This window comes from Pangasianodon hypophthalmus, chromosome 9, assembly GCF_027358585.1.
Source record: "Pangasianodon hypophthalmus isolate fPanHyp1 chromosome 9, fPanHyp1.pri, whole genome shotgun sequence".
Taxonomy (NCBI): Eukaryota; Metazoa; Chordata; class Actinopteri; order Siluriformes; family Pangasiidae; genus Pangasianodon; species Pangasianodon hypophthalmus.
In genome coordinates, this window is record NC_069718.1 from 2,966,787 (window position 1) to 2,992,248 (window position 25,462).

Below are 25,462 nucleotides of genomic sequence, written 5' to 3' on the forward strand. Positions count from 1 at the left end.
ATTCCCACAATAGGAACACATTTAGCATCAACACATTATAGCAAAAGGATTTCTGGCAGAAAAATCTATAGCTCACTGTTACGCTCTCCGCCTGGACCACAACAAGAGGGAGGCAGCAGGTGGAGTTTGCTATTGCCAAAGACTACATTTAATACAGAACGCAAAACTATAGCATTAGACGGCTCATATCAGTAGTCAGTAATGTTGGGATGTTGTCTGGAGTGAAGATTGAGTGGTGTGTGTGTTGTGTGTCAAGCAATTTAAACAAATGAGAGGAAGCTATCTTTAAAGCAGAGACGCACTGCATGCTGGTGAATCCCATCTAACGGATTAGAACAAACCCCTTCTGGTGAACCTGTACACTTAAAAACACACAAAACAGGACCACAAGCACAGAAAAACAGACGGCTTCTGCATTGTCACACTCACGCTAACAACACCACAGCAGCTTGCTAATCAGTGTGAGTGTGCTATAGCCTGGCTATATGAGACTAGCTAACTCTTCTACTGCAATGACCCGTATATTCAAGCTATTATAGAATTAAATTCTGTCATGATCTGGAAATGGACCTTTTCTAATTTATCTTACTTACTTTATCTTACTGTTTACATATCATTAGCTTGCTAGTTTGCCTGCTAGCTGTTCAAATGTAAAATAAAGGCTAAAGACTTAAATCAAATGGTTCTTTAATCAAGACGGGCAGCATAAGACCAGGCTCTTTGTCCACTGGATATAAAATAACTGTCACTCACATGAAGTGGAACCACCAGTTAATGCATGAAGAGACTGTGTACAGTGATGAACAAAACCCAGCTCTTCTGCACACTGCCTAGGGCCGGTTCTAGACATTTGGAGGCCCTAGGCAAAATAAACAAATAAAATTTCTAACTTTTTTATTTATACAAAACCTGTTATCATTACTTGTATATATTTACTTAAATGTGCATATTAATTAAACTGTAACTAAGGTCAACACTAAAAAAAATATGAAAGGTCTTCTGGACCAGCTCTTCTTATTATTATTCCTCGGCCATGGCCACAGCCACCTACAGAGGCACTTTTCTGCTTTTTTTTAAGCAAAGTCATCAATAACTGCTTCATACGAAATCTGCTGGGCAAGCTCTCTGTTAATGCTGATTAAAGCAAGTCCACTAAGTCGTTCCTGATTCATTGTGGAACGCAGGTAATTCTTAACAATTGTATTTATTCAGTAAATACAACAGCACAATTTATTTGAAAACTAAAAGTATGAAGTAGGTTATTGTGATAATGTAAACATCACCGGAATTTAGACAGACAGTTGAGGTACCTTTTTGAAATAATAAACAATGGTCTAGCCTAGCTGCGATTGCTGTTTTTATTAAACTTTTACTGGTCTTGTTTGTTACTGGTCTTCCGCTTGTTTGTTACGGTTATGGAGGCCCTGTCCGAGGCCCTAGGCCAGTGGTTCCCAACCTTTTTCCTTGGAACCCTTGAACGTCAGCCTGGGAGAGATCTTAGCTTAGCTTCTCATCTCAGTTCAAACAAAATATGAAAAGGTTTGTTCGCTTCTAGTAAATGTAAACACAGGAATAGAACCACACAACAAACGACTTGGCCGAAAAGTCTTACACTTCCGTTAAAAAAGAAAACAAAACACGAATTACCTTTAGAACAGCAGGAAAGAAATCTGTAAACACCCTCTTACTCTCCGCTGGTCATTCTTGAACGATTCGTTCATCACGTAACAGCCCCATAAGCTTAACCAATGCAGCCTGAGCCGGAAAGAGAATTGATTAGTTCATCTCTCGAGTCTTTCGAGTCGTTCGTTCTTTTGTCACGTGAAATGACAGCATTGGATAGAGAAATCAGTTAATTTACAACCTTCCTTACAAATGCATAGTAATTATTATTATTATTATTATTACGTTATAGTATTAGATAGACTTGTCAGATAAGAGGTGAGGTGAGCTAATCGTAGACTAAAGATCCAGGTAAACAATGAATTAATGTTTTCTGTTTCTTATAGTATTATAGTTTTGTCTTGTTTGTAGTGTGATCAACGTTTGCGTAAGTAGTCGATGTGTTGGGGAAGTAACACGTAACATTTTAATTATATTTTGCTAAAATGAACGAAATGAACGAAATGACTCGAAAAAAGATTTGTTCATTTTGCTGAACGAGACTCAAAGGTCCGAGTCGGTAAAATGATCCGAACTTCCCAACACTAGTCTCCACCCTTTTCCTTCTGCTGTTTACACTGTCTCTGGGTCTGTATCCGCCTCCGTTGCCGGATTGGTTGCCGGATTGATTGACGCTTTTTCCAGCCAAACTCCAGCGTAAAATCCCCCATTTCCACAAACAGCAGCCCAAAACGCACACTGTTAGAGCTGATGCCTTATAATTTTACCGGAAACGGAACAAAAATGTCGAACACATGACTATAATACACAATATGATTTTTGCTTTATGATATTTGGTGTGTGTGTGTGTGTGTGTGTGTGTATGGTTTAAAATCCGAACTGAAGAGAACTTCAAAGAGAAAGTCTTTGAAGTTCATTGATTAAATTGATTAATTGGCACATTGATTAAATCTCTGCAGCAGCTACCGAGGCGGTTTGAAAGTTACAGATTTACAGCCAATCTGGCAACTGATGCACGTCGTCGAGGACATATTTTTATATACTTTTAACAATGGACACTGTCACAAAGCAGCTTTACAGAAATAAATACATTCAGGATATACATTTTAAATGTATTCTGGCTTCTTCAGAAAAACTTTCTTCTCTTAAGTCTCTTTTCAGATTATTCATAACTGTTACCCTGTAAATTATAAACTAGCAAAGTTTAATAACACTATTTCACCCAATTGTTCCTTTTGTCATCGCTTTCAAGAAACAGGTCACCACTTAGTTTGGAATTGTGTTTATTGCAAAGTGTTTTGGATTGACTTTTCAAATTTTGTAAAAAGGAATTTATCCCCAAACTTCTGTATTAGCTAGAATTTTTTTAGTGATTCCTTGAAATCTGACTCTTCCCATGTAAAGTGTATAATTATTTTGTTACTACTCCTTGCAAAGTTTTATATTCATAAGTGTACATCTTCAAAGAAAATACCTTCTTTTTTATTTTCAAGAAAGATGTTGATCTATATTTGAATTCTTTAAAGAACTCAAATAATCCAATTGCTTGTAAGACTCTTTTATGGTGTACCACTTATAAGTTAATAGAATATGTTTTAATTCATTTCAGAATTTCAATTACTGTAACCCTCTTTATTCTTCTTGTTTATTATATTTATTATTACTGTTTCATTCAGGGTGAACAATGCTAAAGTGGGACACTTTTGAAAAATAGTACATTTTTTTCTGTCACTTTTTTTAACCATCGTCCCAGGATCATATAATCATATAAATCATATTGAGCACCTGTGGGGCATCCTCAAGAGGAAGGTGGAGAAGCGCCATGTGCCTAACATCCAGCAGCTCCGTGATGTCATTATGGAGGAGTGGAAGAGGATCCCAGCAACAATCTGTGCAGCTCTGGTGAATTCCATGCCTAGGAGGATTAAGGAAGTGGTAAACAACAATGGTGCTCACACAAAATATTGACACTTTGGACACAGTTTTGACATGTTCACTTAGGGTGTACTCACTTTTGTTGCCACTTATTTAGACAATAATGGCTGTATGATGAGTTATTTTTAGAGGACAGTAAATCTATACTGCTATGCAAGCTGCACATTGACTACTCTAAAGTATATCCAATTTTCATTTCTATAGTTTTGTCCCTTGAGAACATATAATAAAATGGTTGCTGAAATGTGAGGGGTGTACTCCCTTTTGTGAGATACTGTATGTTCATATGCATATACACTGATCAGCCATAACATTATGACCACCTGCCTAATATTGTGTTTGTCCCCCATTTGCTGCCAAAACAGCCCTGACCCGTCGAGGCATGGACTCCACTAGATCCCTGAAGGTGTGCTGTGGTATCTGGCACAAAGACGTTAACAGCAGATCCTTTAAGTCCTGTAAGTTGCGAGGTGGGCCTCCATGGATCGGACTTGATGGCCAGCACACCCTACAGATGTTCGATTGGATTGAGATCTGGGGAATTTGGAGGCCAAGTCAACACCTTGAACTCTTTGTCATGTTCCTCGAACCATTCCTCAACAATTTTTACAGTGTGGCAGGGAGCATTATCCTGCTGAAAGAAGTCACTTCCATTAGGGAATACCGTTGCCATGAAGGGGTGTACCTGGTCTGCAACAATGTTTAGGTAGGTGGTACGTGTCAAAATAACATCCACATGAATGCCAGGACGCAAAGTTTCCCAGCAGAACATTGCCCAGAGCATCACACTGCCTCCACCTTCTTCCATTGCTCCATGGTCCAGTTCTGATGCTCACCTGTCCATTGTAGGCACTTTTGGCAGTGGACAGGGTCAGCATGGGCTCTCTGACAGGTCTGTGGCTACACAGCCCCATACACAGCAAGCTGCACTGCACTGTGTGTTCTGACACCTTTCTATCATAGCCAGCTTTAACTTTTCAGCAATTTGTGCTACAGTAGCTCTTCTGTAGGATCAGACCAGATGGGCCTTCACTCCCCACACGCATCAGTGAGCCTTGGGAGCCCATGACCCTGTCGCTAGTTCACCGGTTGTCCTTCCTTGGACCACTTTTTGTAGGTACTAACCAACACCCCACAAGACCTGCTGTTTTAAAGATACTTTGACCCAGTCGTCTAGCCATCACAATTTGGCCGTTGTCAAAGTCTCTCTAATTATTACGCTTGCCCATTTTTCCTGTTTCCAACACATCAACTTCGAGAACCGACTGGTCACTTGCTGCCTAATATATCTCAACCCTTGACAGGTGCTATTGTAACGAGATAATAAATATTATTCACTTCACCTGTCAGTGGTCATAATGTTATGGCTGATCGGTGTATAATGATATAATATTTAAGAATAATGTCAACTGAATATGTTGATTAATTAATACTTTTAAATACTATTTCAATGCTAAGTAAACTTTACAAATGACCCAGAAAATCATTTCAGCTGCAGTGTTCCTGCTTCCAGGGGTAAAAATCTTCTGAATTAAAATCTAGTGCACTTGTGTAATGCACATGCTTCCAATTTAAAGTTGTTAGATGGTGTTTACAAATGTGTGTAAAAAGAGAAGCACAAAAATGATCAGGTGTTCTGTGTTTTTCTGGCTCCATCTAACACTCCCATGAAGAGCTTTGTAATCTGCTGTGTAGTGCAGAAATCCACTAGGATTGGAAAACTGGAATGTTGCCAATAAGATAGATAGATAGATAGATATACTTTATTGATCCCATGAGGGAAATTCTTGTGTTTTTCATTGTGTTAATGAAAATTGGTCCTTATTTTCATTATACAGTAAGATTTGCACTTTTCCAATCATTCCTTATTTCTAGGTTTGTTTTCTGATGTGTGTAACAGTTACTGCATGTTCTACTGACACTAACTCACTTACCCTGGACTGAGAGATTAACACGGCTGATCTCTTCTCTTTTTGTCTTGACAGAGGCAGAGCTCTTGGAGCGTCTCACTGTCTGGTAGCTCGTGTAGACACCTGCATCAGTAAGTGTCAGATACAGTGATCTCAGCTTCTGCAGAGAGGAGGCCTGAGATGGGAAATTAAATTCTAGATTAATCTGGACAGTGCACTTATTTTAAGATGCTCTTTACAATCCAAGACTGCAGCCTGACCACATATCATTTTACTGTACACAATAAGAGACTGCATACAAAACATACAAATAATCACAACTCATTACTGTGTGAGTGAATGTGCATGTGAATGACACCATCCTAGTTTGTTTATCCACAGCATGTTTTTAAATATATAATCATATCATCATCATCATCATCATCATCATCATCACATCATGCATTCTCTGCGCATAGACACATCCAGTGATGTCATGCATCTGTAACTACAGTGTATAACAGTTAAAGGTTTGGATTGTGATATGGAAAGCAGTCATGGGCTGCAGTTACAGACAGTGAAACTGCAGCAGCAATCAGACGCAACAGGCGCAAACTCTGTGTGCACGAGCGCGGAACATCACTGTAAGAAATGTGCTCTGCCCAGCTTCCACTCCAGAGTAGGTGAGAGAACAAAGCTCCTTCCCAAAACGGCTTAATTAACATAGAGACAGTGCATTTTGATATCAACAATGTGTGAATAGTGAATAGTCTCTTCGTGCGCTTCACAGACAGGAAGCTGCAGATGCTTTAACCGCAGCAGTAACGCCATCGTGTATGGTGCAGCTCATAGAAGCATGAAGGCAGAAGAGCGACTGCAGATATCAGAATGATCCACATCATGTGAGATTACTAGTGCTGATGCATGGAGTTAATGTTAAAGAGCGACTGAATAACGTGGCATTCTCTCAGTTTCAGGGGTTTCAGTACCTCCATGGAGAGATGTGCGTTTCCGTTTGTTTTGAACATACTTTTTTTTCCTTTTCTTTTTTTTTTTGCACAGGATCAGGGATGTATGATAAAGGATATGAGAAAGTCCTGTAAATCGATGAACTTTGTGACCTTCACAACACTTCCTCATTCTCATAAAACCACCTGAGTCCTGATGAAAGCCATCATCAAATCTCACATAATCACATCTCATTTTAACTCTCATCACATCATCACTTCTCACATTTTAATCATTTCTAACCTGAACAGATAATCCTAATAATTCAGTGTTACAATATAAATACCATTGAGGCTTACCTTGGAAGAAGAAGGAGAGCGAGCACGTGCCCAGCCATGCACATGTTTCTCTGCAGTTCCTTTTTTTGTTCTTTGGGTTTTTTTTTGTTTTTTTTGGCCTGTGTGCATACCGCCTCCTACTGTCTTCAGGTCATGGTTTATTATTATAAAAAAAAAAATAAAAAAAAAAACTTGCTCCATGAGGGTTCAGCTCCTCCATCCTCCACACACAAGCTCTCAGGCTCCGGAGTGGAGCAGAGCATCACTACTTCATTTTAATATAAATCCTTGCATTTAGTCTTGTACTATTATATTGAATATGTATTGAAAAAGAAACTCATATCCCAGTAGATATTCCAAGTCCTTCTCCTTCTTACCCATTTTATTTAAATATGTTATTAAGTCCTTTCTCTCTTCGCTGTACCTTTCACAATCATATGTTGTGTTCTATTGTTTTTTTCTCACAACAATACTCACATAAATCACTATCACCTTCTCCAGGTAAGAACAGTGAGGCATTCAGTCCTGAGTGACCAAGTCTTAGCCTAGTTATTATGACCTCTTCCTTCCTATTTCTACCACACATAGTTCTTTCAGTATCTACCAAATTTTTAATTTTATATCGATGCCTTTCCTTAGTGTCCGTATTCCAAATTTCTTGCCGTTCTTTTGTAATATTTTTCTTAATAATACTCTTCGATTCTCCTTTGCCTAAGGGCACATTGATGACCACTTCCTTCCTTTTTAAAGCTTTTTTTGTTAGCTCATTCGCTGTTTTGTTTCCAGATATCCCTGCATGTGCTGGTACCCAGTAAACCTTTTTACTACTCCTTTTCTTTGTATACGCCATAATAACAAACATCTCACTCATCAAGTCTTCTCGAGATGATTGATGGGTAGATAGTGATGTTAAGACAGAAGCAGAATCAGAACATATCACCACTCTATCTATTTCCTCTACCCACATCAAACCTACTATGATAGCGACCATTTCAACAGCATATATAGATAACTCCAATGTTAATCTTTTAGTTATAGTTATATCCAGATCTGGGATATACAGTGGTCCTTTAAAGTTTGTGAACCCTCTATAATTTTCTATATATCTGCATAAATATGACCTAAAACGACATCAGATTTTCATCAGTCCTAAAAGTAGACAACAAGAACCTAATTAAACAAATGAGATGAAAATATTATACTTGGTAATTTATTTATTGAGGAAAATGATCCAGTATTAAATATCTGTGAGTGGTAAAAGTATGTGAACCTTTGCTTTCAGTATCTGGTGTGAAATTCTTGTGCAGCAATAACTAAACATTTCCGGTAAGTGTTGGTAGAACGACTTCTGTGCTTAGGGTCTTTGTCTTGCTGCATGACCCACTTTCTCTTGAGATTCACTTCATGGACAGATGTCCTGGCATTTTCCTTTAGACTTCGCTGGTATAATTCACAATTCATTGTTCCATCAATGCTGGCAAGTCGTCAAGGCCCAGATGCAGCAAAACAGGCCCAAACCATGGTACTACCACCACCATGTTTCACAGATGGGATAAGGTTCTTATGCTGGAATGCAATTTTTTCCTTTCTCCAAACATAACGCTTCTCATTTAAACCAGAAAGTTCTATTTTGGTCTCATCCACCCACAGAACATTTTTTCCAATAGCCTTATGGCTTGGCCACATGATCTTTAGCAAACTGCAGATGGGCAGCAATGTTCTTTTTGGAGAGCAGTGCCTTTCTCCTTGCAACCTGCCATGAACACCATTGTTGTTCAGTGTTCTCCTGATGCTCTATCAGACTGTGGACTGGTGGAGTCCAAACTCTTTATAGATGGTTTTGTAACCTTTTCCAGCCTGATGAGCATCAACATCTCTTTTTCTGAGGTCCTCAGAAATCTCCTTTGTTTGTGCCATGATACAGGTCCAGAAACATATTGTGAAGATCAGACTTTGATAGATCCCTGTTCTTTAAATAAAAATGAGCACTCACTCGCACCTGGTTGTCATCCCATTGATTGAAAACACCTGACTCTAATTTCACCTTCAAATTAACAGTTAATCCTAGAGGTTCACATACTTTTGCCACTCACAGATATCTAATATTGGATCATTTTCCTCAATAAATAAATGACCAAGTATAATATTTTGTCTCATATGTTTAATTGGGTTCTTGCTGTCTACTTTTAGGACTTGTGTGAATATCTGATGATGTGTTACTTCATGTTTATGCAGAAATATAGAAAATTCTAAAAGGTTCACAAACTTTCAAGCATCACTGTATATTCTTACTCCTGTAGCCCATAATTTGTGTTTTTTTGATCCATCTGTATATACTTGAGTACTTGCATAGAATCTTTCCTGGATAGACTTATTTACATTGTTTAATTTTACACATTTGCTCTCATTCCCTTCTCTTGTCCAATATCTTTAAGTAAATGTTTACATCAGGAATTTATCCATGTTGGCACCCCATACAGGAGCGACTCTGCATCTTATTGTATTATAATGAGGCTATCTTATAAAAATTATACAAATTTAAAATTTTTTTTTTTTTTTTAATTTGCTATAAGGCGTCATGCATTTCACTGTAATATGCTACATACATCTGATTAATTGCAAATTATGACTTAGGGCTTACTAATATTATGAACAGCAGCTACACTAATTCCTTTTCCACTTGTTTCCCTTCTTCTACCCATTCCGAGGCACATAGAGATTGTGCCAGCTCCAGTAGACGAGGCCAACCCTATGAGGATCCTGAGGCATCAAGAGATGGACCTGCTCCAGCCGGTTTCTGCCTTGTGAGGATTTGGGTGTTCAAAGCAACGCTGCCAATCCTGTGTGGACTTTGAGGACTTTGAGGAAGACAACAACCTACATGACTATAAATAAATACAGAAAGGACATTGTTCATATCACACTCTCCAGTGTCACCCAAATGAGGATGGTTCCCTTTTGAGTCTGGTTCCTCTCAAGGTTTCTTCCTCATATCATCTAAGGGAGTTTTTCCTTGCCACAGTCGCCACAGTCGCCTCAGTCTTGCTCACTAGGGATAATTCTGTCTAACATCTAGGACTGTTTGCATGTTTTTGTTTCTGTTTGCATGTTTTTTGTTTCTTATGTTCTGTAAAGCTGCTTTGAGACAATGTTCATTGTTAAAAGCGCTATACAAATAAAATTGAATTGAATTGAAATTGAATTATTACCATCAGAGTAATCGGATATCTGCGAAGCACCTGTTGTTCCTAACTAAGTATCTCAAGTATCATATGTACTGAGATTCCAGGAATCTCTAGGAATTCTGATGCCGCTTCTATAATCATTTTGATCTTGGCTGATCTGCTCGACAACATAGCTGTGACATTAATCATCTTGACAATGAAGGCCAGAAAATTCTCTTTTGTCATTATTTATACAATCTCTTTTAGGGCACATCGATGATTACATTCTATCTTCTTTGACTTTTTTGTTTCCATGTTCACTGTGTCTTGCTTGTTCTTAAGTTCTGAAACTTTATGTTCAGTCTTATATCTCTGGACTTCTCTTGCTTTTTTCTGCACCTCACATATGTCGCACTGTGAGGGCCTCCACAGTTAGAGTATTTTAGGCCATTTGTCTCTGGACATTTGTCATATTCATGTTCTCCTCCACATTTTGCACATCTCATTTTTCCCCTACATACTGCTGCTACATGTCCAATTCGCTGACATCTCAGTGGCATTGGGACATATACGGGTTGAGTGCCATCAGGTTTAAATCCTGAGCTCCATTCACTCTAACAGACACTGGTAAAATATGAGTCACTCCTCTCGATATACATACACTGGTAGACAAAAACTACCTCTAACTCCATTAACTTCACATTATGGAAGATTCTGCTCAACATAAAAGGCAACGAAATAAAAATCGATCTTTGCTCATGATGCCTGTATTTCATCAGATGAGTTTGCACTGAACTACACAGTGACAGTGTGATAGTTTTCCTCCTCAGCAATGCTGATTGTCATTTCGACAGTATGACTGTCATCATTGTTGTTTGCTAAGCCCCGCCCCATTGGTTACAGTTGCTACGTCTGACAAGCTTTCAAGTGAACCGTTAACTATTGTGTTTTCAATGAGAAGGATCATTTCTGAGAGATGTAAACAAAAAGGTTTCCAGTCTATTGGTTACGTTATAATTACATTACAAAGAGAAAAAATCATCTTCAACTAGACGTCTAAGTAAATGATAAAAACAGCTGTGTTAGTTATAAGGTCGAGTCCGATTTCATGAAGCATTATCAGTCACAGTTTAGTAAAAGAACAATCACTGGTCCGTATTCTTGCAAACCTTGTTTTTAGGTTTTAGAGGAAAACAGCAATAAGCTGTTCAGGAGCCGAAGAGAGTCGATTCTTGATGATGTGCCAAACCAAATGTTCTGATCCACTGAAAAGAACCGGACTGTATGATTTACTGAGCATGTTGGAACTGGTTATTATTAAATCCTTTCATTTATGGTACTGAATGAGATTACAATAACAGACTTTATTAGCAAGATAGCTAGTTAGTTAGCCAGAGACATGTGTCATCTGGTATATTTGAAGGGTTTAACTGGTATTTCTGTTGTTTACTCTGTAATTTTCATCTAAGTCTGTTGGGATGTTGGTTGTCTGATTTACAAGTACCGCACACTAATCTGAGCTCCTGAAAGCTTGTCAGAGAACAGCGCTAAACAGTGCTTACAGTGGCTAAGCTTTAGCAAAGGGTCAGTTATGGAAAGCACAGCTACCGATCATTTCTTACACATCATACTGTAGTGCCACTGATATACATATTTACAGTGCATAAGCAATTAAAGATAACATTAGTGGGTCTGTGTACATTGCATTCATTTTTTTTTTCATTTAGATGATAACGATATGCAAACGAGATGTTCAAAACCTTTTTGACCTTGAAAACAATAAATATTACAAAAAGCTCTAGTATTTCTTCTCTGCTTGTTTTTCATCCTTTAATGAATGATCTGGAAAAAGTCTGATGAACTATAGCAGTGATTACAGGGCAGATTACAGATCGGCGTTAGCGCCTGATGTACCGTTAATATGGACCACTGCATGCTTTTTAAAAACATTGAGAGTGTGACGGTAAAAGAGGACAGCTAAAAAAATCAGCAGGATTTTCCAGATGCTGGAAACTGAAGCCAGAGTTACACGTCGCAACCAGAGAACAGTCTGTAGAATAGCAGACTTGTACTTCCTGCTTGACTGTTCACACTGAAATGTTCGTTCATAAATATTTATTTCTATTAGAGATGGCACAATATCATTTTTTCTTTGCAGATAACAATACTGAAACCTTGAGAATCAGCCAAGATCTCATTTTTTTTAAAAAGCTAGTAACCTTTAAATTTTTTTTTTTTTTTTTTTTTTTTTAAATACTGGAAACAATAAATAGCTAAAATATGACATACTCAAAACCACATCTTTTACACAAAAATCTCTTACATGTAAATATAATAAATATTTTAAAGATAATAAAGTTAATCCTAAAAAAAAAAGTCTGTTTATATGTAAACATTTACAGTCTCAAAAAAATCTCTTCCAAATCTAATTCCAGTCTTTTCCATTTGTTACAGGATCGGATCAACTTCATTTTTTTTTTTCCCTCCAATATCCATAACATCGTTTTTGCTGGTATCAACCGGATACTGATCCTGGGCGTTGGAACAGTGCCATCTCTAATTTCTAGATTTTATGTGGTGAAACAAGTACAAAAAACTAAAAATGAGTCAATGACTGCAACGTACACAGAGCCTAATACTTTCAACTTTCCCTCAGTTAAATCCTCTAAACCATCAGTCTGATCCTCCACTTCATCAGCTTAAGTGAAGTTTGTAGATCATTAGACGAGGGTTCAACACTGTAAACATTAAAAAGCAAGATTTTCCTCCCAGGCGAATTTTACAGTATTTTTTTTCACAGTATATATATCTCATTTTCACTACATGTGCAGCTGTGATGATTTTAACTCCCTACCAAAGACATGAAAGAGTAAAAACGAGAGAAGGGACAAGACAATCACCAGCGGATGAGGAGAGTTCATTCCTGCGTCACCTGGAGGGAGACAAATTCATGGTTGTAATTCAAAAACAAATCTTCCAAAATAATTATTTCCCTTCACTGTATATATAGTTATGCCAGAAAGTATTCACACCCCTCCCCAACTGATTATTTCTCTTTTTACTTTATTGCCACATTAAATATAACTACATTAGTATGGGATTTTTTCTGCTCATTTTGAAGTGACTCTCTACAGAACTAAACGGAAATAATGCATTTAGATGTCCTCAGAATTCTTTAAAAAATAAAAATAAAAAGCCTAAAAACTGCATAAGTGATAAGTATTCGCCTCCCTTTTAGCAATCTAAATTAAGATTAGTATTTAACTTTCTTGAGGACTCACATGAAATACGTTAAACGGGGTAAGGCCTGTGTTCATTTTAAATCCACCCGTGTCCAGCTGTATGCTTACACAATCAATATCTCTGACTTTGGGAGTTCTCAGATCAGGATTTGAGATGAAGTTGTTAGGAGGAAAAAAGAAGGAGAAGGTTATTAAAACAGTTTTGAACTTTCCTATAAGCACTGTGAAATCCATTATAACAAAGTGAAAAAATGTGCCACAACCCAGACACTACCAAGATCAGGCCAAACTGAGGACTCGGCAAAGGAAGACTACTGTCAGAGAAGTGTCCAAGAGTCCAGCTACAACACTGCAGGAATTACAGAGTTCACTGTCTGAAACAGGAGGACTTGTGCAAATCTCAACAATATCATCAGCTCTTCACAGATCCAGCCTCTATGGGAGAGCAGCCTGAAGCCACTTCTGAGAAAGGCCATGTTAAAAAAAAAAATCTGAGAGCTTTAGAGAGATGATTTTGTGATCTGATGAGAATGAGCTATTTGAAGCCTAAAGTCTTTTATTTGGTACAGACCAAATACAGCCCCAAATCCAGGTAATACCATTCCTGTGATCAAGCATGTGCTGGTAGCATCATACTCTGGGGTTGCTTTTCACCATGTGCCATCACAGGCAACATGGAAGAAGACAAATATACGCAAATTGTTGAGGAGACCCTGTTCCAGTCAGCCAGACATCATCTGCATTTAGGGTGAAAATATTTGTTCCAGAAGGACAATGAGCCAAAGCATAGGGCAAAAAGCACAAAGGAATGACTTGGGAAAAAATGAAGGTTTGTGTTTTGGAATGGCCGAGTCAAAGCCCAGACTTTAATCCAATTGAAAATCTGTGGCATGACCTGAAAACTGTCCACCAACATTCTCCATCTAATCTGGCAAAGTTGGAGAAAATTTGCATTGAGGAATGAAAGAAAATGGCGTAAGCAAAATGTGCCAAGCTCACAGAGACACATCTGAGACGATTTTTTTTTTCTAATAATTATGAGAACATCTAATACTTTATTTAATTTTATTTCTGTAGAGAGTCACTTCAAAATAAGCAAAAAAAGAATCTCATTTTGATGTGCTTAAATTCGATGCTGCAATACAGTAAAAAGAGAAATAACCTCTGGGAGTGAATGAATACTTTCTGGAGGCACTGTATACATGCAGTACAATATTCTACAAACACTGCTATGAATACTATGAATTCTTTTAATAGTCCATATATAATGATATAAAATAAAAATAAAAATTGAAATAAATTTAATAAAAGTAAAATGAAACAATAAATACCAAAAAAAAAACTAAACACAAAATTAAAAAGATGTATTTTCAGTTGCTTTTTTAAAGAGTGTACTGAGCTCGACTGCTTAATGCAAAATAATGTTGAGTTTCTTAAACTCAAATTTGCTTTACGCTATAAGTTTAATTCTGTAGGATTTCAGTTTTAGGTGATATATCTGCTCACCTGTGACAGATGGCTTTTTTGGAGTTTCTTTGTGCACAGGGATCAGGGGAGAAAAAACAGAAATGAAGTGTAAGCTAAGAAAGTGTACAGGCCAAGACAACAAAATTAGCCAGCTGTGAGGTAGTTACCAATCTAATATGGCCCTTTACACCACAGCGCTGCTGAATTCTGCATTGTGATTGGTCAGAAGGTGTTGATTAATTTTCTATACAGCAGCTCTGACAGTAGTGCAGCTGCAAATCACAGGTTTATATTAATGCACTCGTTCTAATACGTTATCGTTTCTATAGTAACAGCTCATTCACAGGGACGTGTACAGCAGATGCTCTACATAAACAGAATAAAGTCTCCAGTGTCAGCGCTTTGTAACAGTCAGAGGTAAAGCTGTAACTTTAAGTTTTCCGAAATCTTCAGGACAGAAGAGTTTACGCTTCCTTGTATTTTCTCAGTAACATGACAAGCTGCAATTTTTTGGCTTATTAACTTCAAAAGAGAGAAAAAAGAGAGGCTGGTGAGGGAACAACTGTTTATAGCTGCTGTAACGTAAGTGAGAACAGGAACTAACATGTTTCACAACATTAAATGTAACTATAAAGCATAATGTGTCATTCTTTAATGTATATAAAATTTGTAATAATTGGCAGATTGCTGTGGTGTAAGAGGAATGGGGACATGCTGTTATAGGAAAATAAAGGCATGGATTATTTTCCTATAACAGCACACCCCTTCATATTGGCATACTGACATGCTATTGGTACAAACATCTCGCTCTTCTTGTCAACGTCCAATTACTTGTGTTTGGAAAGTTACATTATTATTAGCTGTACAGCTGTATAGTATGAAAAACACTAAACTGTAATGTGCTCAGATTTTCAACTATGGTTGATATTTAATCCCCTGTGGAAAAATCACATACAACTCACATGGGATTATGCGAGTAATATGTAATCATGTGTGGAAAAATAATGTAAAAAAATAAATAAATCACATGTTGAAAAAAATAACATGAAATTAAATCATGAAATCATAAAAAATAATAATGTGTAAAAATCATATGTGAAAATGAATTGTGTAAAAATAAATGAATCATGTGATTACCTTTCCAAACATTCCTTCTTTCTTATTTTTTAAAATTTTCTCCTGATTTTCTCCCTAATTTAGTCACGGCCAATTCCCACCCATCAGACATCTCTCCCCATCACACGACAGCTACCAGCCAAGGAGGGCGAACGCTATCACGTGATTCCTCCGAGGCACGTGCAGCCAGCCGAAAGCATCTTTTCGAAATGCTGCTCATGCAAGATCAGGGAGCAGCGTAACACACTCAGAGGAAAGCGCTATCCGCCCTCTTCTGCATACATGAGCTCACAGATGCTTATGATTGGCTAGTGTCGCTGTGATTGATGGGGGAGAGAGCATGCTCAGTTTTGCTCTCTTGGACTCCCGGCCACAGAATGCAATGGCATCACAGATGGCTATGGCAATATAAAATAATATTCCTTATTTGTAACAACTTCTTCTGATATCTGATATGGAGGCTTACCATCGACTGAGAGTTCAACACTCTGAATAAACCTCTTCAGGTAGCTTTTGTAGTGTCCTGCATCACTAACACTGACGTTCTTCAACACCAGGGAACAGTTTCCTTTACGCAGCTCGTCTTCAGGAACGTCCACACGACCCTCATATCCCTCACCTTGATATGAATCCTTACCCAGTCGCTTAAACACTACCTCTTTATCAGTGTGCCACCGAACATACAGTATTTGGACAGAGGTGCTATTAAATTCACACGGCAGGACAACTGTCAAACCCACTCGGGCCGATATGTTCTGAGAATCTGCAGACAGCAGAAGACAAAAACAAAACGGATATTTAGCAACATTTAAGCAATGCTCTTTCTTATTTCTCATACTTATGTGTTGTCTGTTACTGAAGTTAGTTACTTACCAACACCGTTAGCAAACCAAGACGTAATTACAAAAGAGAGAAGTTTCGAACAATAGACTCCGGGGCTGTGTGTGCACATTTTCTAAATCAAAACAAAGACAGACTTTAATAAAAGTGACATAATAGCTCCAATATCACATGTGAGATTAAAATTTAAACAAAAGCACTAATCACATATTTACACATCACACTGAGATGTGCTTTATGTGAGCATTAATATGGAGTTGTTCCCCCTTTGCTGTTATAAAAATGTGCAACAGGAAATGGTTCTTCCCCAAACTACTGCCACAAAGTTGAAAACACATAATTGTGTAAAATGTCTGTGTATGGCGTTGCATTAACATTACCATTACCCTTCACTGGAACTAAGCGGACCAAACCCTGAAAAATAGCCCCAGATCATTATCCCTCCTCCACCCCACTTTACTGTTGGCACTCTGTGTTCGGGTAGCTAGATTTCTCCTGGCAAACCCATAACAAACCCAGATTCACCCATCAGACTAACAGATAGTGAAGTGTGATTCATCACTCCAGAGAACATTTCCACTGCTCTAGAGTCCAGTGTTGGTGATTTACACTACTCCAGCCCATTGTGGCATTGCACATAGTGATCTTATTCTTGTGTGCAGCTGTTCGGCCATGACGCGCACTTCATGAAGCTCCAGACACACAGCTCTTGTGCTGATGTTGCTTCTACAGGCAGTATGAAATTCTGTAGTGAGTGATGCAACGAGGGATACATGATTTTTATACATTAGACGCTTCAGCACTCAATGGTCCCAATCCATGGTCTTCACAGTCTTCATGGATGAGCTGTTGTTGCTCTGAGATGCTTCGATCTCACAGTAATAGCACTTACAGTTCACCAGGGAGGGGAAAAAACCACACACAATTGACACAAAACTTACTGCTGTTGGTTTCTTTTACTCTCTTAGAACAAAACGTTAAATCTAGAACAACTTCAATTTGTCTTACTAGCGGAAAGCCTTAAAAGTTCTGTATAGACCCTTAAATAGCACAGTGTCTCCCTATTATAAAAGACTCCTTGTGCCCCTTACTATCCAAAGAACCCTGAAAAACCCCTTTCCTAAAAGTGTAAGAAACATTTTTTGTTTTGTTTTTTTAAAGTCACAGTTAATTTCATGCTCCTGTTACTTCATAAGGTTTTTATAACATAATGTCCTGTCTGTGCTTTTACTTGATGATATACACTCTCTGAAAAAAAGGGTACTACACTGTACCTGTCCTGATAGCTGGGGAAAGTACACTTATCCTTTGTACCTTTAATATCACCTGGAAATGTGGAATAAGGTACCATAATCGGACCATAATTAAGCATTAAGTAGTATACTAAATATACTATGTGCACTCTACTAAGTAAATCACACCAAAAAAAAGGTACAAAAGATGTACAGCATCCCAGCAACAAGGACATGTACAGCTGAACCCATGTTTGGACAGATTTTTAATGGCTTAATCTGTATAAAATAATTACAGAGTGCAGCTGTTTTATACCTGGTTCAATTTTTTGAGGATTGTACACATTAAAAAAGATGTTTTATACTCATTCATAGGGATGATTAAGCCTTAAAATGTATTTAAGCCAGTTAAGGCAAGACACTACAGGCAGAAATGACATTTCTTTAGCTTTCTTTAGATAAACTGTACCTATAACATGTTTTCTCTTAAACTGTAGTTACATTAAAAAATCTAAATTCAGAAGTAATGTGTTTGTTTGTTTGTTTGTTTGTTTGATTGTTTGTTTTTGTCCACACAGCATTACCTCAATGACGAAAATGAAACTAAATTCTCACAAAAAAATACAAACAGTGAGTTTTGCACAGCGTTTCTCTCCTGGTGCATTAAAATAATACATCAGTCAGTTAACACACAGTGAATGACTTCATTTTCTGATGAACACCAGAGCAGTTTCATTCCCTTTTGCCCTGGTGAATGTTTGTATCCTACTTACTGCAGCAGCAGCTGGGAAACATCTCTCTTTTCCAGAGACCAGGTCTTGCACAGAGCTCCTCACACCCAGCTTTCTGTTTCTCATGGAAACAACTGAACAAATCCCACAGGTTGTATTGCTGAATTACAAAAACTAGTGTGCCTGCTGTTCCTGCTGCCACTTGCACTTTTACTACATTCACTTTTACTTTGTGTGATTTATTTTTCTTTTCCTCTTGTTTGTGACGGGAGCATTACTGCCCCCTACTGGACACCCAGTTAAACCTCACATGACTTCTGCGTGATGGATGTGATGGAGCAGCTGACCTTCAGCAATCACATGCTCTGTGGTCATCTGCATGGGACAGAGCTGGTCAGCTGATAGATAGATAGATAGATAGATAGATAGAAGTTTACACACCGCTGTTAAAATGGCAGGTTCTTGTGATGTAAAAAAAAATGAATCCAAGGTAAATCATGTCAGATCTTTTCCCACCTTTAATGTGACATAGCAACCAACAACATTCAAGTGAAAAACAAATAGAAACATTTCCTGGGAAAAAAGAAAAAAAAAAGCCTTATAATAACCTGGTAAATATGCACACCCTTTAATAACGAGGCATGTGACTGTGCTCAGAATGAACCACTTTCAGATTAACATTTAAAATTAATTATCATACAGCAGTCATCAATGAAGTGATTCTGATTAACTCCAAATAAAGATCAGCTGTTTCTGTAGGAGTTTCTTCACATCTTCTTGGTTTCATCCAACTACTGAAGCCAAAGAGCTTACAAAACATGTGAAAGAACATCGAGAGTAATGTACTGGGAGAACTGGAAATGTTCGAAATGAAAGTAAATCCCAGCAAGACTGAGCTACTGTATATCCCACAAGATGCATCCACATCTCATGATCTCTCTGACTTATTTTTCCACAATCCCAACTTTGACAAATATTGGAAGTATGAAACTATTTTAATCCTCATGTTTCATACAAACAAAAAGACAAACTGTTTTCCTCCCTTGAGGTATATTTCACCAATTTTCCACATTAGCATTCTGAACATTAATAAACAGCACCATGTGTAGGCATTAATACAGTGTTAGTAATGATAGTGTTTCATTAGCACAAGAAAATATTTTATTATTCTTCCAAACAGAACCGTTAGCACCGAAATATGAATCAGTCATAGATATGATAGTGAGGATTGTTATCAACATAAAAAATGCAACAAATACTTAATTTCACCTTCATACCTAAATTGTAGCTAAAATAGTGTACATTTAAAAATAGCTGTCAGGAAAACCAACTTAATCTGATCTGTGACATGAGAAATCTTTCAATTTTTAGAGATATGGGCACACATGTGCCACAACCTTGGGGTAGCTCTGGATGACCAGATAACTTCTTTCCTCACATGACTAACCTGACTCAGGCATTATAAGTTTCTCCTTTACAACATCAGGTGGATCTGGTCATTACTATCCACAGAGGCCACTCAGGTGCTTGAACAGTCTCTTGTCATTTCAAGACTAGACTACTGCAGCTGTCTCCTGGCAGATCTGCGTCAGGATGCCATCCAACCCCTGCAGCTGTTACAGAATGTTTTAAATCTCCTCAGTTTTACTCCACTGACTCCTGGGAGCTGCCCACTAACCTACCTGCAGTCACTCATCACACCCCGCTCTGCACCACACACACCCTGAGCCTCTAGCATGGCTCGACTGGACCTACCATCTCCTTTAAGATACAAGGATGACATAAATCAAGACATTTCTCTGTCCTGGAACTTCCACTGGCTGTCTGAACACCAGGGTCACTGGCTGTCTTCAGACAAAGACTCAAGACCTACCCCTGCGTTAAGACCATAAACATGCACCAAATCTACACAGATTATTAACTTTAAAACATTTGTAATGTCCTACATTTTGCATTAACTCTTATGTACCAGAGTTTAGCCTTGTTATATTCTTAGACCATAGCCAATTTTTCCTAGTGTGAGGAATTTTTTTTTTATGGACGCTATAAGCATTCTGGATACGAGCGTTTGCTAACTGCTGTAAATCTACAGACAGACAGATGTACTTTGTTGATCCCACAGAGGGAAATGTGGGAACTACATTAGCTAAAGTACAAAACCTTAAAAATGCAAAATAAACCCACTTATTTTAATTACACTCACACTACATATTTGCGCCGCAAGAACATTAGAGTAGAATAAAGACAATAAAGTGCAGAAACTCATCACAATGACTGACATGTTTACATACAGTGTGTGTGTGTGTGGGTGTGTATGTGGGTGTGTGGGTGGGTTGGCGGGTGCAGTTAAGGGTTTAGAAGGCTAATTATTCTGATTGTTTTCAGTTGGGAATCAGGTTTTAGCTCTCAGTGGAATTCAAGGCATGGAATAGAATAAAGAGAGTAATGTACTGAGAGAAGTGGAAATGCTTGAAATTCCACTTATCAGTTGTTCCTCTGCTGTTATCTCGCTCTCTCTCTCACACACACACACGCTAACAAGATAAGCAGACTGATAATGTGTCAATAATAAAGGCATCAACAATGATTAGAGGATGTGTTCACAACAAAGCTGGAGCTGCTTTGAAATACTGAGGTTTTGATGGTTTATTATTTTGGCATTTGTCTGTACTGAAAGCATTACCTATAGGCTGTAAGGTTGCATCCCTGATTGTAGTCATTTGTTTGGCCAAAGGTCATTGGAGAACATTTACAACATGTGCTGAAAATTGACCTCCACCCTGGAATTAATCCTCTAATTGGCTATAATGTTGAGTGTAATTAGAAATCAAAGTGTAATACCAGGAGAGAAGTGAAAAAAACTGAGGTTTGTGATGTCGCTGAATGTACGCCCCCTCATAAGAGCAGAAGGACCTGTTACTCATTTCGAAACTCCGCCTTTTCTCTATACCTGCAGGAAACAAAAGCAGCCCTGTGGCACAACATGCAGGCTGGTGTGACAGGCAGAACTGACTTTTGTCCTTGTTAGACTTTTGTTGATACTTTATCTTATACAACACACAGTAAATATTCTTTTCCATCCAAGGTAAGACCTGACTGTTTTTTGTAACTAAATGGGATTTGATCCTTGCTGTATTTGCTGGTGAGAAACTGGTTTTCAGAACAGGTTAGGTTTTAGTCTGCTGCCGGCTGTCATACAGGTTTACAGGAAAGCAGTGCCTTGGAAATTCCATAGAAATGCCATTTTTAAAACTTTAACAAACAAGTGAAGTTCCTAAAAATAAAAATATTAATGTTAATATTAAAAAAAGGACAATAGGAAATATTGTTGAAAGAGATTTTTAAGAACTATACATAGAGGAAATTAAAGAAAAGCTGTAATAAAAGAATTTACATGCTTCCAGTAAGAATGTATAGCATAAACGGGTTAATAAAGGCTTATATAGTTTTAAAAAAACTTAAAGTAATTACTTACTTTATGTAGCTACAATAAATATCTACAATGATATAGGCTACATGCACAGTGATGCTATTTTCCTGTTTTTCCAGAATCCCAACTTTGACAAGTATTGGAAGTATGAAAATTGAAGGTTGAAAAGTGGCTTGGAGCTTTTTTATTAATCTTCATATTTCATGCAAACAAAAAGGCAAACTGTTTTCCTCCCTTAAGATATATTTCACCAACTTTCTACATTTTAAACATTAATAAACAGCACCATTTATAGGCATTATTACAGTGTAAGTATCAATCATAGGCATGACAGTGAGGTTTGTTATCAAGCATAAAAAATACAACAAATATGTGCACCTTCATACAAAATTGTGAATATTAAAAAAAAAAAAATAGCTGTCAGGAAAAACCATTTAATCTGATTTGTGACAAAAGAGATATTTTTTTTTCATTTTTAAAGATAAATGCACACACATGCCACTTAATGAAAATCCAGAATGGAAATTTGTAATAATAATAATAACAGTATGCTAATGTTCACCTGTCCCCTAAAATAAAGCAACACGAGGGAGTCATTTTTAGCCATATGACCACTTTTTTCATGTTTTAGCAATAATTCTAAAAGGCTTGATGATTAAGGGTTCAACAGTCAATGCATCAGGAATGAAGAATCACTGAACGATAATGTGTTTCCTTTATATGAACAACATTTCCTGTTAAAAAAGAAACACTTTCAGGCCCTTCTTTCTCTCCCCTTTTTCAAATACACCTTTGAGCCTGGCTTAGGTCTGTGACTGGACAGTGACTGCATTTCAGTGTAGCATGACTGCAACATACTGCTGGAACTGAAATGCAGTGCAACCGAAAATTACATTCACTTCTTACATGAAGTCAGCGTTTCACTCTTAAACAGCTCCTGCTGATTGGTTTTCACTGAAGGTTTTGCTTTTCAGTGTTGCACGCTGTCCTTGTGTCACAAATGAAAGGTCTGTGTATTGCAAACTTCTCCATATGTTATAGTCTGTGTGTGTGTTTTAGAAAGTCAGGGACCCATGGGCAGCGTGACATTCCTCTACATTTACATCATATGGCTGATCACTTCTGTTGGTAAGTGGACAGATAATTCTCATAACTGCCTCAGAGATGCTAAAACTCATCTAGATGCTTAATGCTCTGCAGATGCTCAGGTCATATCTGCCCGAGTGGGTTCCACAGCTGTCCTGCCCTGTGAACTGAGTAACACATCCAAGCCGACAGTGTATATTCAATGGCGCACTGATTTTGCTGTTGTGTTTGAAAGAACGAGAAGGAATTTATACCAGGGTGAAAGATATACAGGCCGTGTGTACGTTCCTGAGAAGCAGCTGCTGAAAGGGAACTGTTCTCTGGTGCTGAAGAACGTGTGGTTTGATGATGCTGGAGTTTACTACAGCTACCTGTTCGTGAAACGCAGAAAGAGATCTGTCACTCATTTCATCCAGAGAGTCGAACTCGAAGTTTATGGTAAGTTTTTTTTAATAGTACACTCTAAAATAGCTTGCTTAAGAATAATTCATTTTGGTGAATTTGGAAACCTAGCATGAGCTGTTTTAACTCAGCGAGGTTGGGTGAGGAGGTTGACCAGCATGCTGGAGTGATTTAACCCAACTTTCACTCGAGCTGTTATGGTTACAATGTGTAGGTTACATCACGGGTTTTTTAAATCAACATAAATGAGTGTGAAAGCAGCCTTACTCGACTAAAACAGTGCAACCTGTGATTTACAGCTGCACTACAGTCAGAGCTGCTGTTATAGTAAATTAATCAACACCTTCTGACCAATCATAATCCAGAATTCAACAGCGCTGTGATATAAAATAAGATACACTTCTTCAATTAAGATATTAATATGTATTTTATTGTGCTTGTCAAATCTTAGAGGAATTTTCAGTAAGTCCATTTTGCACTGTCTTCTTGATATGATAAAATAATGAGATGGACAAGTCCTTAACCAATAGGAAGTCAGTGAGAGGAAGTGGGCGGAGTTAAAAACAATACAGAACAGAGCAGGACTGGGATGAGGAAACACTGGAATGCAATTTTTTTGTGTTCTTGGCCTAAACATGTTTCTGATCTAGAGCTACATTTTAGATTAATTGTTGGAAAAAGTTCCTAAAAAATTAACTTCTTTCTTTTTCTTGTTTGTTTCCTCTTCCTCCCAAATACCTGAAGATATAGGTAAGTGAAGTTTTAAAAATAATTGTATCTTTTAATATTTACATTTTTTTATATATATATTTTAAATGCATATTTTTTAACAATTATTTTTAATAATCAGAATTTTTTTAATGTTAATACTTTAAAAATTAGGCAAAAAATGTGGTATCAGATTTATTGAGTGACTAATGAGAAAAAAATTAATTATAACAAATTTCTGTTTCTTTGCAGAAGATGCTGGAGCTACCTTCTCTCAGCTATTCCTGCTCTTTTCCCTTATTTTATCTTTACCGTATTTTCTGTTCTACATTGTAAAGAAGAAATTTTGGATAGAAGTGAAAATATCAAAACTATGAATTCTGAGTTTTTGTAACAACTGCAGTTATCTCGGTTAAGATTTTCTCATTTGTTCAATTGTTCAAATTTGTTCAATTTAATTTCTTCTTCTTAGCAAATCTGGTTAAAACATAATCACAGTTAGAAAGACTTAACTAGAATTTACATTTTCTGAAGAAAACATCAGTGGTGCTTGCCAATGGAAAATTCGACACCGACATGCAGCTGCACATGCCGGTCATTAGGGGAGGCTACGTGTGTGTACGTGTTTGTTGAAGCATAACTAATTTGACCTATATTGGTAGCTGTAATGATTGTATTTAACTCTAATTTTTTTTAATATAACAGGCTTTATGGCAGTCCGCATACCCATAATGCAATTCTTCTCATTGAGCCAAGCGTTTTGATATGTTGCATGCCTATGTTGCTGTAATTTTGTAATTCCATTTATTGTGGGCATTAAGGTGCAAGTGACGTCACTAGAATGCTCATAACACAATTCTCTTCATTAAGCCACTTGACATCATTTGATACAAGCATGTCAGCCAAACAAAATGTCCGAGCTGTGACACTCGGGTTTTATTCCCCACGCATTGTCTACGGGCCGAAAACATGAGATTTTTTTGTCTGTGGTTCAAACATCATAAGTCTGCTCACTTATAAAAGTCATGTCACACTTCTTCTCAGTAAGCCGGTCGATTTGAGCCCTCGTTCACATCTGTAGCACAAACGGTGTGGGATGAGTTATGTGCCGAAATGTTGTCCAGAAATACTACTACTACTACTACTACTACTACTACTACTAATAATAATAATAATAATAAAGTGTGTGAGATGACAATAGTGATGCTTTGCTTCACAAACACCACTAATTACCTGATTCTGACAAACAGCTGAATCTTTATTTAGTCGGGTAGAATAGGAGAATTTGGTCTGTATGACCATAAATTCATA

At 37.5% G+C, this 25,462-nt stretch overlaps 2 protein-coding genes across 6 annotated transcripts in view; one reads left to right on the top strand and one right to left on the bottom strand.

Moving 5' to 3' along the window:
- LOC128317072 (CD276 antigen homolog) overlaps nt 1-6,981 on the bottom strand; it is a 131,284-nt gene extending 124,303 nt beyond the window's left edge. For 2 of the 4 annotated variants that reach the window (XR_008302239.1, XM_053236749.1), the window contains exon 1: nt 1,648-1,786. Coding sequence is in view for 1 of the 4 variants with exons in the window: in XM_053236750.1 (XP_053092725.1) it covers nt 5,493-5,643; nt 6,755-6,934 (331 nt within the window). In the remaining 3 variants the exon portion in view is untranslated. Of the gene's footprint in view, nt 1-1,647; nt 1,787-3,408; nt 3,539-5,492; nt 5,644-6,754 lie in introns of those variants that run through there. The other 2 variants (XR_008302240.1, XM_053236750.1) reach the window with 2 other exon arrangements.
- Nucleotides 3,418-25,462, top strand: part of LOC117598107 (CD276 antigen homolog) — a 118,979-nt gene continuing 96,934 nt past the window's right edge. For both annotated transcript variants that reach the window (XM_053236743.1, XM_053236746.1), the window contains exons 1-2: nt 3,418-3,558; nt 3,924-4,016. The gene's annotated coding sequence lies outside the window, so the exon portion shown is untranslated. The remainder of the gene's footprint in view (nt 3,559-3,923; nt 4,017-25,462) is intronic.